Source organism: Tupaia chinensis, unplaced genomic scaffold (genome assembly GCF_000334495.1).
Source record: "Tupaia chinensis unplaced genomic scaffold, TupChi_1.0 Scaffold143584_1, whole genome shotgun sequence".
Classification (NCBI taxonomy): domain Eukaryota; kingdom Metazoa; phylum Chordata; class Mammalia; order Scandentia; family Tupaiidae; genus Tupaia; species Tupaia belangeri.
In genome coordinates, this window is record NW_006203430.1 from 9,091,749 (window position 1) to 9,106,881 (window position 15,133).

At 51.7% G+C, this 15,133-nt stretch overlaps 1 protein-coding gene across 3 annotated transcripts in view; it reads right to left on the reverse strand.

Moving 5' to 3' along the window:
- SDF4 (stromal cell derived factor 4) overlaps positions 1-15,133 on the reverse strand; it is a 17,507-nt gene that overhangs the window by 1,508 nt on the left and 866 nt on the right. Inside the window, exons 1-6 of one of the 3 annotated variants that reach the window (XM_027766494.1) lie at positions 14,890-15,046; positions 11,191-11,682; positions 5,290-5,426; positions 4,370-4,483; positions 842-1,000; positions 520-695 (exon numbers count right to left, since the gene is read on the reverse strand). In XM_027766494.1, coding sequence (XP_027622295.1) covers positions 520-695; positions 842-1,000; positions 4,370-4,483; positions 5,290-5,426; positions 11,191-11,495 — 891 coding nt within the window. In that variant the 5' untranslated portion in view covers positions 11,496-11,682; positions 14,890-15,046. Of the gene's footprint in view, positions 1-519; positions 696-841; positions 1,001-4,369; positions 4,484-5,289; positions 5,427-11,190; positions 11,683-14,538; positions 14,827-14,889; positions 15,047-15,133 lie in introns of those variants that run through there. The other 2 variants (XM_014582359.2, XM_027766495.1) reach the window with 2 other exon arrangements.

Genomic DNA, 15,133 nt, shown 5'->3' on the forward strand with positions numbered 1-15,133 from the left:
GAACCAGAGGATTCTGGTGTAAAATGAAATGACTCATTCAATAATGGGGGAACAAACAAGTTTCAGACAACACTGACACACAATACCAATGAAAACACTTCAGAGGAAGGTGGTGGGTTCCAACCATGCTGCAGTTTACGAGGTGGAGGGCAGGCCCTGCCTCGCGCCTGACATCCACCCAGAGGTCATTTCAGGACTACACTACATGCTGGGAATTGGCCCAAAGCAGCTTCTCAGAGCTGAGAGTTACCAAGTGATCTAGGCTGAGGGGCACAGAGGCAGGTACCTGATCTGCTAATGTGTAAACCCCAACAGCACCTACACTGGATAGGGGAGCTCACATAGTCAGACATCGCTGAGTAATGACCAAGTGACCAGCGTTAGCCAGACTCCAAGGCTGAGCTACCAAGCTTCGGACCAGCCACCGACACGGCTTTCTTAGAGCAGACCCACCCTACAAATGGTCCTTAGGCCCAGGTCTGCCCACAGAGCCCAAAATGTCCCCTGGGCCCTGCTCACCTCCAGCTCCTCCATGGTCACGATACCATCATGGTTGGAGTCGATTAGCTCCTCGAACTCCTTCTTCCTGTCTTTCACCCAATTGTCATCGATGTCCTGACCCTGCTGGTTCTCAACAGTGCCCACGGGCAGGGAGATGAACTCGGGCAGAGAGAGCTGCTTGTCACCATCCTGGTCTATGGGGCACAGGGGGTCAGTGCCTATTACCCCCTCACCCCAGTCCCTCCCAAGTAGGACTTGGCAACAGAGTGTCTACACTCAGGAGGTGCAAACACTCCCAGCCCACCAGGCCCCCATATTCTGGACTGCCCTCAGGCCTTACCCAGGTCCCGGACAATCTCCTTGACCATGAACTTGAGCATGCCCCGGCTATGCTCGGGATGAAGAAATGACAGGAACTCATCCTCGGTCAGTAGCAGGTCCGCGGGGGGGTTATCTGCCTGGTACCAGCGGTCTTTAAGGTTCTCAAGAACTTCCTGTGCTGAGAGAGATGATATCTGTGAACACCTTAGCAGATGGGATGCCTGTGTGCAAATCCAGAAAGTTCCAGGTGATACTGTCTGAACTTAGAGGCCTGGTACTCAGGACATGGCCTTGTATGAGGCCGAGGGCTCTGTTCCCTGAAGGAAGGGCTCTTCCCCCAGGGAGGTGACATACAGACCCTCTACACATGGCCCAGAGCCCCCAAACTACCTAGACACAGCCCAGACCCACCGCCCACCTAGGCTGAGTTCATGGCTGTTTGTTCCTTGGGAGAAATGGAAATTACGCTGTGAGGCTGACTCACCCTTAAACCAAAAGTGTCTACAGGAACAAAGACTGCACTGTTGTTCCATTTCTTTCACGTGCAAAATCAAACGGAGGGCACAGTGCTAAAGGAAAACCCAGTTTCTAGATATGACTGAAGTTGCAGCTGAGCAGAGCTTCCCACGAACCATCTTCCTCTGACCTGTGAGGCCTCTATGCCTGGTCCTCACTCTTGTGCCATGAAAGGTCTGGAGCTGTGGCTTCCTAAGTGTCCTGGCATGTCCCAATGTCCCCTGATATTCCTTAACATCCCTGATCAACCCCTACCACAGAGCCAGGGTCTGCCATGGTCCCTAGAGCATTAGTACAACATCCACATCCACCCTGAAGCTCACAACAGTAAGTGACCAAGTCCTAGGGTCAAGCCTCTATCAGAAGGCAGGTCAGGCAGCCCTTGGATACCCCTGGTTACCCCAAGGGCCCATGTACTCCCCTATGTCAGCCTCACCCCAGGTTCTGGAGCATTCCCTCCACAAACCCATCACCCTCCCAGTCACAGCAGACAGGGCCAAGTCACTGGCACATTTTGCTGCTTCCTGATCAACAATCTGCTGTGGCAGCCTACTTTACATGACAAATTCTTTTTTTTTTTTTTTGGAGAGGTTTTTGCAATAGGGAGCGTGTGCCTGCCAGATAGACAGAAAGCAAGAAATCCCCCCCCACACCACAATCCCTTCTCCTCCATTTTCCTCTCGGGATCTGGGCACGCACGCACACGCACCCAGCATGAGTTTAAAGCCACCGGGTCTGGGACTCAAATCGCGGTCGACTACATGGGAGTCCAGCGACAGCCATTACGCTAACTGCTGGTCCTGACAAATTCATTTTAAGGAAGATGGGAGCAAGGGGGCTTAGGGATCCAAGTGTTCCCTCCCCTTGTCTACCCCACTGCAGCTCCAAGGATGGAGGGACAGAATCAGCCCTGAGACACACTGGGACAGGCTGGCCCAAGGGCTCTCCAGTCAGGATAATTAGAGGGACAGCACAGCATTCTCACGTGGCGCTGCCTATGCCTAAGGAGAAGCTCCAGCTTCCCCCACCCCAAAAACACACCCACGTGCTACTGTGAGGGGGACCTTATTGGAAAGAGGGTCTTTGCAGCTGGGGTTAGATAAGGATCTCAAGGAGGTGATGCTGGATCTGAGTGGGGCCTAAACCCACTGACTGGTGTCCCAGAAAGAAGAGGGCACAGACACAGAGGATACAGCCAAGGGCTGAGTCTCAGAGATCCTAGAAGGAGCCCGCCCTGCCTGGAACTGGGTCTGCAGTGCACTGAGGGCAGCTCCAGGACTCGCATCGTGAATGTCCCTTTTGGACTACTGCTGAGGCCTTCCAGCCCTTCCTCCTGGGCCCCTGGCAGCTACTCCTCAATTCTAATCGCCAGACCGAAAAGCTGAAAGGGAGACCCATGAGTGTGCTAAGATCAAGGAGGTCAACACATAGGCAAGCAAGGACTGTAACTCAGGGGTGTGCAGGAATCCCCCAGGATACAGAGTAAATTCTGAATACACCTCCACTGAGCCCTAAATGTGAATGGGGGCTTTGAGGAGATGCTGCAAAGCTCTAGACCCAGAAAGGACTCTGTGACCTAGACAGGATAGACACATCTAATTAAATGGCAACAAAGACAGAGACCCTATCTAAAAAGCGTCAGGGCATGGAGACGGGCACAAGGACAGCTGACCTCTCAGTGGCCACCAGGAAGCCAGAGTCAGTGGAAGATGACTCCAAAATCACCAACCGGAAACTTAAGCAAAAATCTCACCTACGGGAGGAAGATAAAGGCCCTATGGGACTCCCTCACCCCTAAAGGACACCTTCAGGGAACAGCAAGAAATGGAGGACAAATGGTGGCAACAAACCTGAAACAGGCAGGAACAAAGCAAACCACCATGAGAGGTGACCCCTGAGAGATGTGACCAGCCCTCCATGGAATGGCAGTGAGGACAACCGCCCGTGGAGGGACAGGGAAGAACAGGCACCACCACGGTGTTCTCACGAAGCTCAGATAAGCCCAGCCAGATGATGGGCTGTGAAGAAATCACCAAGTGACAGAAAACAGCCCACAAGCCCAGGGTGGCTGCCTCTGGGACTGAGGTGGAGAGGAAGAGTACAGACCTGGAAGCAGCAACTCATTTAAAGCTCGTTCAACTACAACTGCACTATGGGGGTTCCCTTCAGAGATGGCGCTGCTTGGTGCCTGCCCACCTGCCTCCCTCCCACACCTCGAGCCCTGAGTCCTGGCCACTGTCCCAGGTCACGCTCGGCTCTACTCTCTTCATGCAGATGCACCCACCAACCCTGCAGACTGGCACAGCTCTGGCTACCACCCAGGGCCAAAGATCCCCTGTCCACACTCTCCCACCTGAGTGAGGCAGGCCACCCTGGAGGGGTCCAAGCCTTTGCCAGTTTTCCAGTTGACTACCTTGTGGCCACAGGTGATTTCTCCACCAGAGCCCAGACCCAGAGTCAGGTCCTCCTCAGACTCAAGCTTCAGTCTCCACAAGCACTACTCCCTCTACCTGGGAACCTCGCCCTCGTGTGACCAGGTCCTCTCTGTCTCCAGAGGAAAGGAGCAGACTCTGGGTCCAAACCAGGGCATGGCCTCATCCTTACAGCCTGGGATTTCTCCTTAGGATCTAACTAAACAGTGACAGGTATAAACTGCCGTCCTCTTACCACTCGCCCTGCTGGCCCCTCAGGGAGTACTGCAGTCCTCTTCCTCTTCTGAAGGCCAATACCCACCGATGCTGGGTCATACTGTCAAGATGAACATGTACGTACATGCACACAAAACAGGCATGTACATGTGCATGCTCATACAACTCATGCACACTGGCAGACACATGTATGCACCAGGGGATACACCCGCGCCACCCCGGAACCTGACAGGTTGGATCCCTGTGGTTGGCTCAGCATCTTGTGATGTCTAGGCCTCGAGCAGAACTTGGTGGCCCAGGCGGTACCCTCCTCCGTCCAGGCCCACACCTCACGCCCAGTGTGGTGAAGCCTGACCTTGGCTGGCTGGGACCTGAGCACTCACTTTCCTCGTCAACCTTGAGCTCCTCGTTGTTCTTGATAGCATCAGCAACCTCCTTTTCGTTGTGGCCCTTGCTTGCCAAAAACTTCACTTTATACTCATCCCATGACACGTGGCCTAAAAGAGCAGATCACACCTCTTACGATGTTCAACAATGAGCATTTTTTTCTTTTTTATTATCAGAGAGTCTGTGCACACATATATACCAGAAAGAAAAAGCACTCCAAGGGAGCATAGGCATGCTGCAATCCCCTTTCCTCTATTTCTCCATCCCATCAGCATTTGGGGCATGCATGCAGGCACACCCTATTGCTTTTCATGCCACTAGGGCTGGAACTTAGACCATGACTGGCCACGTGGGATCCCATCCCCTATGCACAGGACTTAACCACTGCACAGCAGGGCCAGCCCTCAAAGTAAACATTTTTTAAATAAAAAGAACTAGTCACTTTAGGTCATCTGCCAAAAATCCTTGTGCTATAGGCACCCACAGAGACAGTGGTGCAAGGTGCTAGCTCCAGAATTTTGCCAGGGCAGCGGTCAAGAGCCAAAGCAAGCAGTGCCCCCCACACCTGTTTTCTCACCTGCAAAGCTGCCTAGGGATGTCTAGCCCTTGGGGCCACTAAGAGGCACAGCCTGGCAGCACCAGTGAGGTCTAAGACACCAAATGTCTAAGAAGCTATTACTGGTTTTTTGTTGTTGTTGTTTTTCCAATTAAAACACCTAGATCACATTCAGTCCTTGCTCTGCACATCCTGTATCTTCAACAGACACTGGCCATGAAAACTGACTGGCTCAGACCCCTGGCCATGCCTCAGGGCCTTCAGAGCCCTGGCTCCCTCCATTCTGTGGTCCCTTAGCCTGCACTCATACCCCCAGCAAGGTCTGCCTGCCCCAGCCCCTGACACTTCTGCCCACAATACCGTCGCCATCAGGGTCTACGGCACGGAAGTGCCTCTTGTTCTCCTGGACAGCCTCCTGGAAGTGCTCGGCTGTCTTCTCCATGATCCAGTGCTGCATCTCCTTGGCGCTGATCCTCCGGTCAGTGTTCACGTCCACTCTGTGGGTGGGTCGGTGAACAGGAGGGCATGAGACAAGGCCCTCAGTCCCCTGGGCAGACAAACAGCTGAGAACCTCCCACAAATGACGACACGCTCCATCCCACAGTGACAGAGGAAACGTCAGGGCACACAGGGCTCACCGCAGGACTGTCAGACGGCATCGGGACCTGTCAGGGATGTGAGGAACTGGGCGGTTTGGTCTGCACTGCCACTTGGTATCACAGTCCCATCACCGAGAAGGGGAATGGACCTCCCTGCTTCATGGCTCAGCAGCCAGAATCATTACCCAATCCCACCCTCCCCAAGCATGGCTTCTACAACCACATTGTTCACATGGAGTTTTATACGCACCACGCACGACTGTGAAAAACCTTCACCTAAACATAAAGTAAGAAATTTAGAGAAAAAGACCTTCGGAGACCTGACACTGTGTCCAAGGAGGGAACAGACCCCAACTTGGAGAACAGGTGCCCAGGGACTGAGGGCAACAGGGACCCAGAGACTTAGGAGACAGATCCCTCGGGACTGACAGAACATGGATTGAGGGACATGATGGGATAGGGACCAGGGACTCCAGGGAGACTGAAGGTCCTTTCTTATCCCTTACCACTACCCCAGCAGCAGCCAGTACCTGACCTGCAGGTACACGAGCCCACAGCCCCATCTACCCCAAAGGGGCCCGGGAGGTACCCTCAGCTCCAGTCACTCCAAGAACAAGCAGCTGTGGGGAAGGGGCTCCCCAGGGTGGTGATATGCTGAGTGGGTGGAGTCTGTAGTTAATGCCTCTCAGGGCCTGGTGAGTCACAGTGCCTGGCAAAGCGCTCAGATACACATGGCCCCAGGCCAACTGAGAGGAAAGCTACGGATGCGAAGATGTTTACGCACACAACAAAGGCAGGCTAAATGAACCCTGGAACAAAATTAGAGTCCAAGAATAGTCACATTTACGTATACTGACAGAGATAACTACAGTTATGCACGTGTTAGCACATGTTAGTACCTGGGCTAGTACACACACACAGAAACAATTAGCACAAGCACATGTGTATACACGCTTAGCCTACACGTGTTTACACAGTTAGCATACACACGTGTTCAGAGTTAGCACATATACACATACATATAGGAGTTAGTACGCACACATCTGTTATCAAGATTTGTCCACTGAAGGGACTTCAGGCAATGACATCTCAGGGTTCAGATCCTGGTTGCTGAGACTATTCTCCAATCATAGGAACCAGACCTCTGATGCCAGAAAGTAGCGTGGTGGTTAAGGCGCCGAATCACACATGACCAATTGTGTAGTTTGAATCCCAGACCTACTGGTTTGAAAAACATGCTGGGCATGTGTGTACACATGCCCAAATCCCCAAGAGAATGGAGGAAAGGGGACTGCAACATGGCCATCTGCCCAGGGGTGATTTCTCATTTTTTCTCTCTCTGTCTCTCTCTGGTGAACACACATACCTTATAGCAAAAAACTAAAAAGAAATAAAATAAAAACAAACAAAAAAATGAACCAAGTCCCTTGGAGGAAGCCCCTTGGAGAAGTGGCTGACCAGTGCCAGGGCAGATAACATACACAATGAACCTGGAGTATCTTACAGTGTTAGAAAGTAGTAAGAGCGCTAAGAAAAGAGACAAAAGAACAGGGGACCCAGGGCCAGCTGGGGATGTTGGAGTTTAAGGCCCTGGACTCCCGCGAGGCCAACCACAGTTCAAGTCAGACCCAGTGGCTTGAAACTCACACTGGGTACATGTACATGTGTGCCCAGAATACCAAGGGGAGAATGGAGGAAAAGGGACTGCAGTGTGGCCATCCCCCTCCAGGGGTGATTTCTCGCTTTCTGTAGGTCTCTCCAGCACGTGCATGTGCCCTATAGCAAAAATCTCTCAAAAAAAAAAATAAATAACGAACAGGGAGCCCACAGTGATGCAGCAGTAAAACGTAAAACACAATACTCTGTGAGGCTCACCCACATGATAAGATTCTGGGTTTGCATCCAAAGGCCTCCCCGAGTATGCTGGGCACACACGAGCCCATGATCTGGGGCTGGCTGAGCTGGGTGTGGAATAGTGTCAAGACTGTTGAGGATGGCATATATAATGTGTGTGTGTTTCATTCATGGAAAAGATAAGTTTTTGTTTTTGCTTTTTTAAAAAAGGATAGAGGCATGCCACCGAGATACAAAGGCCAAATGAAAGGGAACCAGCAGTTAGCGTAATGGCTATGTCGCTGGACTCCCACGTAGTCGACCGCGGTTCGTGTCCTGGACCCAGTGGCTTAAAACTCACGCCAGGTGCATGTGCGTGCGTGCCCAAGATCCCGAGAGGAAAATGGAGGAGAAAGGATTGCGGCGTGGCCATCCCCCCTGGGGGGTGATTTCTCGCTTTCTGTCTCTATGTCTCTCTCTGTCTGTCTGGTGAGCGCAGGCGCCCTATAGTGAAAATCTCTCCCCCCCCAAAAAAAAGGCCAAATGAAAGAGCTCCCACAGTTGGAACAATGTGGGCAGCAAATCAACAGCAGAGCACTAGATCATAACCCAAAGTACACAACACGTGCCTCTGAGCCCACACTGATGTAAGTAGAGGCTGACCCCTGTAGGAGGCGGGGCTCATCTCCCACCCCACCCCACCCCATCCCAGAGGGCAGGTTAGGCCCAGTGACTGACTTCTGCATAAGAGACCAGGGACAGGGACAGAAGCAACTGTGTAGTGGAGACACCTGCAGACATCACTTTAACCAGGTGACCCAGGTCAATATCCCCAGGTGTGTGGATGTCAGAGACCCCAAATGCAACAGGACAAGATCAGCATCTTTCCAAAAACATGCCACCCTGTCCAATCACAAAAAATGCATTAAATGATCTCAAATGGAGGGCGTTGTACAGAACACCTGACTGTCTGCCCCATCCCCAGAACTAGAAAGGTCCTAGAAAGACAAGAGATGAGATGTCACAACCCATAGGAGCCTAAGCTACGACAACTTAATGCAATGTGGGATCCTCAGTGGGGTCCCGGGGCAGGAAGGGACATGAGGGGAAAGTGCCTGAGATGGGAAGGAAATCTACAGAACCACCACTGCTGCTGCTTGGTCTGACAGGCTTACGATGGTTACAGACGAGGCTGAGATTAGAGAAAACTGTGGCTGCATCTTAGTGCCCTTTGCGCGTTTTCTCAAACAAGATACCTCAGGTAACAAAAGATATCTCCCCATCCCATTGGAGAACACGCGTGAACACTTGCGCTTAGCTCTCGCAGCCCAAAGGCAGCCTGGGTGCCATGTGCCTCACCCCTAGCCCACCTCAAACCCAAAAGGTGCAGACCACCCGTGGCAGCCACCAGAGCATGGGAGGATGACTCTACAAAGCTGTGACAAAGACCTTTGTGAGCTCAGGGACAACAGTCCTAAGAGACCACAGAAAGCAATCAGCCAGCCTCTAAACAAACTGGTCAGTCACTACACAAAGAAGACATCCCATGAAAGAAGCCCGAGCCATCTTATATGGGGAGATGTGTAAAGGATGCTGTGTCTGGAAGGCAGGCCTTCCTGCTAGCACCCACTTCTGGGCTATTTCCTGCTCTGAAGCTCAAACCCTAGGTGCCTGCCCTGGCCCTCAGCCCAGTGAGGCAGGCAGACAGGCAGCCAAGGTTGTATGTGCTGTCTGGGGCCCAGGCATACCCGACACTCATACAATTCCCCATGACCCACAGACCCCAAGGACACAGGTGACCCACTCAGGCCCCACACAAGCCTGTGTGTACTTCACACTAAATAAATATTGGATTAAAAGATTAAGGCCAGGGTCACCAAGTGACATGGTGGTTGAGGCGCTCAACTCTCACATGCCTAACTGCGGTTCAAGTTCCAGACCTGGTGACTTGCTCTCTCACTTTCACTCTCTCTCTTTCTCTGGTCAAATTAAAATAATAATAATTAATAAAATAAAATAAATTATTATTAAAAAAGAAAAAGATTAGGGCCATCTCTGTGGTCTAGTGGTTAAGGGAGTTGGATCCCATATGGCCAACCATAGTTTGAATTCGGACCCCAACAGCTTGAGAAACATGCCCGAGTGGCCAAAATCCCAATGGGATGAAGAAATGGAAAAGGAATTATGGTGTGACCATGCGTCATTGCAAGGGTGGCAGGGGAGGGGGGCCTGAGTATGCTCTGTCTCCCTGACCAGCACATGTGCTCTCTAACAAGATTTTTTTGTGTGTTTGTTTGTTTGTTTGTTTTTAAAAAAGGAAGCACCAGCTCATCACTAGGAACAGACAGTCAGGACTCAGGGACAGGGGACAAAGACACAGGGGTCTGAGGCGGGAGTGAGGCCAGTCATGCCAGGCACAGGTTTGGCTCTGTTCTTGAGAGACAGATCTGGGGTCATGAGCTCCAGGCCTGCATAGTAACAGGACATGCCCACCTGTCCACAAGTATACCTGGCTTCCAAACGTGGCAGCACAGGACTCTCCAAGACATAAGACAGAGGGATGTCAGAAGGAGCCCTGTGTGCCCACCACTAGTCGCTCAATTCCAGGTGACTTTGTTTTTTAATATTTTTTTAAAGAATTATTTTATTTATTTATTTATTATTATTTCACATGAGTTTTGCCAGAGAAAGACAGAGAGAGAGAGAGGGAAAGTGAGAAAGCAAGCCACCAGGTCTGGGACTCAAACCATGGTCGGCCATGTGGGGATTCCAGCACCTTAATCACCATGCTACCTGCTGGCCCAATATTATTTTTTTAACAAGTTTATTTAGTCAGTTTTTTTGTTTTGTTTTTGTTTTTGTTTTTTGCTATAGGGTACATGCATTCACAGAAGAGAAACAGAGAAGGAAAGTGAGAAAGCATCCCAGGGGGTATGGCTGCACCACAACCTCCTCTCCTCCACTTCTCCATCCTTTTGGGATTTTGAGCATGCACGCACAAGTGCCCAATGTGTTTCTCAAGCTGCCATGTCCAGGACTTGAACCACGCAGTCAGCCATGCAGGACCCAGCTGCCTTAACCACCATGCCACTGGCTGGCTCTCCACGTGACTTCTTGTCAAATCAGACCCTACCTGAGAAGCCACACCCACACCTTTCAGATCACTCCCTAGGCCAAGTATCATCTAACTGCAATTGCAACCAGGCCTGCCTACTCCTTTCACAGAAGACACTGAACAGAGGCCTTTTAGCAGCAGAGCCTCACAGTAGGCAGCTGTGCACGGTCACCTGGTTAAAGTGATGTCCAGGCTGTCCTGAAGCTTCCCTAGCTGTAAGATCTCCTAGGTGATGTAACCAGGTGATCCAGGTCAATATCCCCAGGTGTGTGGATGTCAGAGACCCCAAATGCAACAGGACAAGATCAGCATCTTTCCAAAAACATGCCACCCTGTCCAATCACAAAAAATGCATTAAATGATCTCAAATGGAGGGACGTTGTACAGAACACCTGACTGTCTGCCCCATCCCCCGAACTAGAAAGATTCTAAAAAGACAAGAGATGAGATGTCACAACCCATAGGGCTGGGAAGCCCCACCTCTGGCCCTCCAAGCCTCCTGCTAACCCGCAGTGCTCAAGGAACGGCTCGGGGCTACTACATTTCTCAGCCCAAACACTGAAAGCTCTCAGTACAGCTGATCAAAAGCACAGGTTTATACAGCCACGTGCCCCATAGCAGGTTTTGAAGTGGGCCCTCTCCCCATCTCTCACCTCTCATGCAAAGTCACACAGGCAAGCAAACACAGGTGGGCCTCAGCAAGGGTGCACCTACTTGGAGAAGATGACCATCAGCTTCCTCCGGCTCTTCCGCGGCTCTGAGTCCTCATCAAACCCATCCATGTCTTTTCCTAAGAAGACCTCCTGATGGAAGTCCTTGTTGAGGTGCCCATCCATCTCCAGCTTCACCCCATTCAGGTGGTCTGGGGGCAGGATCTCATTCTCCTCCCTGTTGGCGGCTCTCTCCCGAGGAGATGAGTGGTTGGCAGGCCGTGCGGAGGCATCCATCAGAAAGATGACACCCAGGAGCCAGAGACAGTGAGGAGCTAGGCCACAGAGGGGAGCCTGCCTGGACGCCATCACTGCTAGGTCCAGACTGCGGGACAGCCTGCAAGGTGTGGGCCAGGAGCCGGGGAAAAGGAGGCCAGAAAAGGAAGTGAAGTCACGGTTCAAATCAAAGCCCTGAGCATGGCAGAGGCCTCTGTGTTCCCAGGACAGCTGCAGGCTGATTGCCGGAGCCTCCAGACTCCAGCGAGCAGTTAATGGTCTACAAAAAGATACAGATCCATCATTTAGTGGAACTCGGCAAACATGTTTACTTCCTAACGTGAAACAGAAGTTCTTGATTTACAGAACCCTGACCACATACAGTATTTTCTCTCCTTATTTACTTATTTTTAACTTACCACAGGGTATGTATGCTCACCAGAGAGAAAGGGAAAATGAGAAATCACCCCCGGGGGAGACCAGCAGTTGGCATAACGGCTGTCACTGGACTCCCATGTAGTTGACCGTGGTTCGAGTCCCGGACCCAGCGGCTTAAACTCACGCCAGGTGCATGTGTGTGCGTGCCCAAGATCCCAAGAGGAGAATGGAGGAGAGGGGATTGCGGCGTGGCCATCCCCCCTGGGGGGGTGGTGATTTCTTGCTTTCTATCTCTGTGTTTCTCTCTGTCTTTCTTGAGAGCGCACTTGCCCTATAGCGAAAACCTCTCCAAAAAAAAGAAGAAAAAAAAAAGAAATCACCCCTGGGGAAATGTCCACACTGCATTCCCTTCTCCTCTCATGATTTTGGGCATACATACACGTATGCTTGGTGTGTTTTTCAAGACACCAGGTCCTGAAACCAGCAGATGGCATAGTGCTTAAGTCGCTAGACTCCCAGATGGCCAATCACAGTTTGAGCCCCAGACCCAGCAGCTTAAAATTCAAGATGGGCGCATGTGCCTGAGTGTCTAAAATCCTGAGAGAAGAATAGAGAAAAAGGGATTGTGGCCTGGCCGTACCCCCGCACCCCGGGGACAGGATGATTTCTCACTTTCTTCGGTCTCTCTCTTTCTCTGGCAAGCACATGTGCCCTCTAGCAAAAAACCCTCTAAAAAGACACCAAGGACCAGCAGATGGTGTAATGGTTATGTCACTGGACTCCCACGTAGTCAACTGTGGTTCAGGTCCTGGACCAGTCGACTTAAAACTCATGCCTGCTAGTGTGTGTGTGTGCGTGTGCCCAAAATCCTAGGAGGAGAATGGAGGAGAAGGGACTGCAGTGTGGCCATCGCCTCAGGGGATGATTTCTCGCTTTCTCTCTGTCTCTCCACAAGCACATGTGCCATACAGCAAAAATCTCAAATAAATAAATAAATAGCAAGAATACTACAAAGTATTAATATAAAAAATTTTAAACACACACACACGTGCACACACACAACAGGTCCTGGACTCGGACTGTGCAGCTGGCCAGGTGGGATCCAGATGCCTTAACCACTATGCCACTGGCTGGCCCTCTCCCCTTTTTAAAAGACACCAGATTTCCAGCTCTGCCTCTCCTCAAAGTTGTCACCATCCCAAGGGGCTGACTTGCTCCCCTCAGTGCCTATAACACAGCCTCCAGACTGGTCTGGCTCTATACTTGCTGACCTTACAGCACTGACCTGTGGGGTCACAGTCACTCCTTGTCCAGATCTGGACTTGGGATTCTGTGACCCTGGCTAAATTATCTGACCTCCCTGGCCTCAATCTCTCACTAAAAAAACAGGAAGCTCCCCACCCCTCACCCAAGGCTTTGTGACTTGAAGTATAAACCACTGAGGGCCTGGCTCAGCAAACACTCACACCTTCCCATGGGGCACCGGCCCCTCCAAACATCTCACTGTGATGACTCTTGTACAGGCACACGGATGCATGCACGCACCACACGCCCTCACTTACATTCATGAGGGAACGCCAAAGCAGCTGGAGGACCCAGGACATCTGTCTCTGTACCCTGGACGTGCCTAGTGTGGTGGGAAGCAGGGGCTCACAGACACTCAAACTTCACACATCCCTTCTCGTCCCTAAACCTGCTTTTTCCTGTACTCTGTGCACCTGGCAAACACCTGTTGGTCCTTCCAGATGCAGATGAGGCCCCACCTGTGTGTGCTGTAGCTGTTCCCTAAACACATGTTTACTGAAACTGCTGTTTTGTAGCCCTCTGGCAAGGGCAGTATCTTATTCAGTCTCACCTGCCACGCTCCCTCGGGGGATATTAAACAAGTGAAAATACTGCATACAGGCACCAAGACAAAGCCCAGGGGCTGCCACTAAGATGGGCCCAGGAAAAAGTGCAATAGCCAAGCTGGGGGTCACTCAAGGAAGGAAACCCTGGACACATGGATTGTATTAGATTTTTATCGTGGCTGAGGGCTGAGGTGTCATTTCATTTCTTCCATCTCAACTCTCCTAGCCAGAGAGCACTGGGTAAGAACTGAGACAACTTGCTATTGGTGCTAACTGCACTAATTGCAATCATAAAATACAATGTTGTATGCAAGACTGTACTTTGCTCCTTGGAAAAAACAGTCAGTTCCTGATTCTACTGAACTACAAAGAGCAGTGTAAATACAATGTTTTATACAAAAAGGAACTCTGAAGTGTCTGCACAAATATCAGGAGTTTATCCAGTGAAACTTCCTCCCCTCAGTTCACGTTATTTATACCAGTGTCGAAGTAAGGGGGGGGGGGTGTGTGTGACCAAGTCAAGTCAATCGCTCGCTTGTTTTCTCACCCTCTGTTCCATTAGAAAGATGTTTCAAAGAGGGGACTCTCCATCACCTAGAAACCTCAAGTCCCTAACAAACAGTAAACAAACTCTTGCTAAACGAAGGCTGGAAACCCCTTAAGTGGAGGTGGTATTTCACTGCCATCCCTGGGTTTCAGCTCTGGTGAAACTACACTACTTCCTGTGGCGAAAACCACGAATGCTTGTTCTAAAAGTTCTGTTACGGTTTAGGAGTAGCACATAGGTTAATAACAACTGCCACTAGGCAATCCAGACACACACATTCCAAATCTTCAGCTCCTACTAACTAGGGACCACCGTCCGCTGGTTACGCATGAGGAAACTGAAGCAAGTTGTCCAAGGTCACCTCGTTAACAAACACGAGTCTGCTTGCCTTCCGCACAATCCAGCTCCTTTCAGCATCCTTCAGCAGAGTTCGCAGGTTCGGCGAAGATAATGCCAGGTGTGGAGGCGGCTGAGGCGGGCTAGCCCCAGTCCATGGCGCCTTTACGGCCGCTGCGAGTGCCAGAGGAGCTAGTCCGGCCAAGCTCGGCCATCATCGGCCCGGGTCAGTACCCCAGGCCGGGCAGACCAACCCGCGCACGATGCCCCAGCTCAAAGCGGTGGGCAGAGGCCTTCGGACCCGCCCCTTGCGCACCGATCGGCGAGGACAGCAGCCGTGCGGCACCAGCGGTCGCCCTGGGGCCCCTTCACTCACCCGCCCCCCTGGTGCCTGCGACGCCTCCGACCAGGATCTGCTCAGGCCGCCGCCATCTTTCTTGCGGGAAGAGGAGGGCGAACTGGCCGAAGGGCGGTGCGAACGGTGCGACCTCACTGCGCGGACCCCGGGTCCGCCATCTTTCCTCCGGGCGGAAGTAGTCGCACGCCTACTCTGACAGCAACCAATGAGAAAGGCGCAAGCAAGGCCACGTGACGGCCGGGTCCTTGCGGCCGTCGCCCCC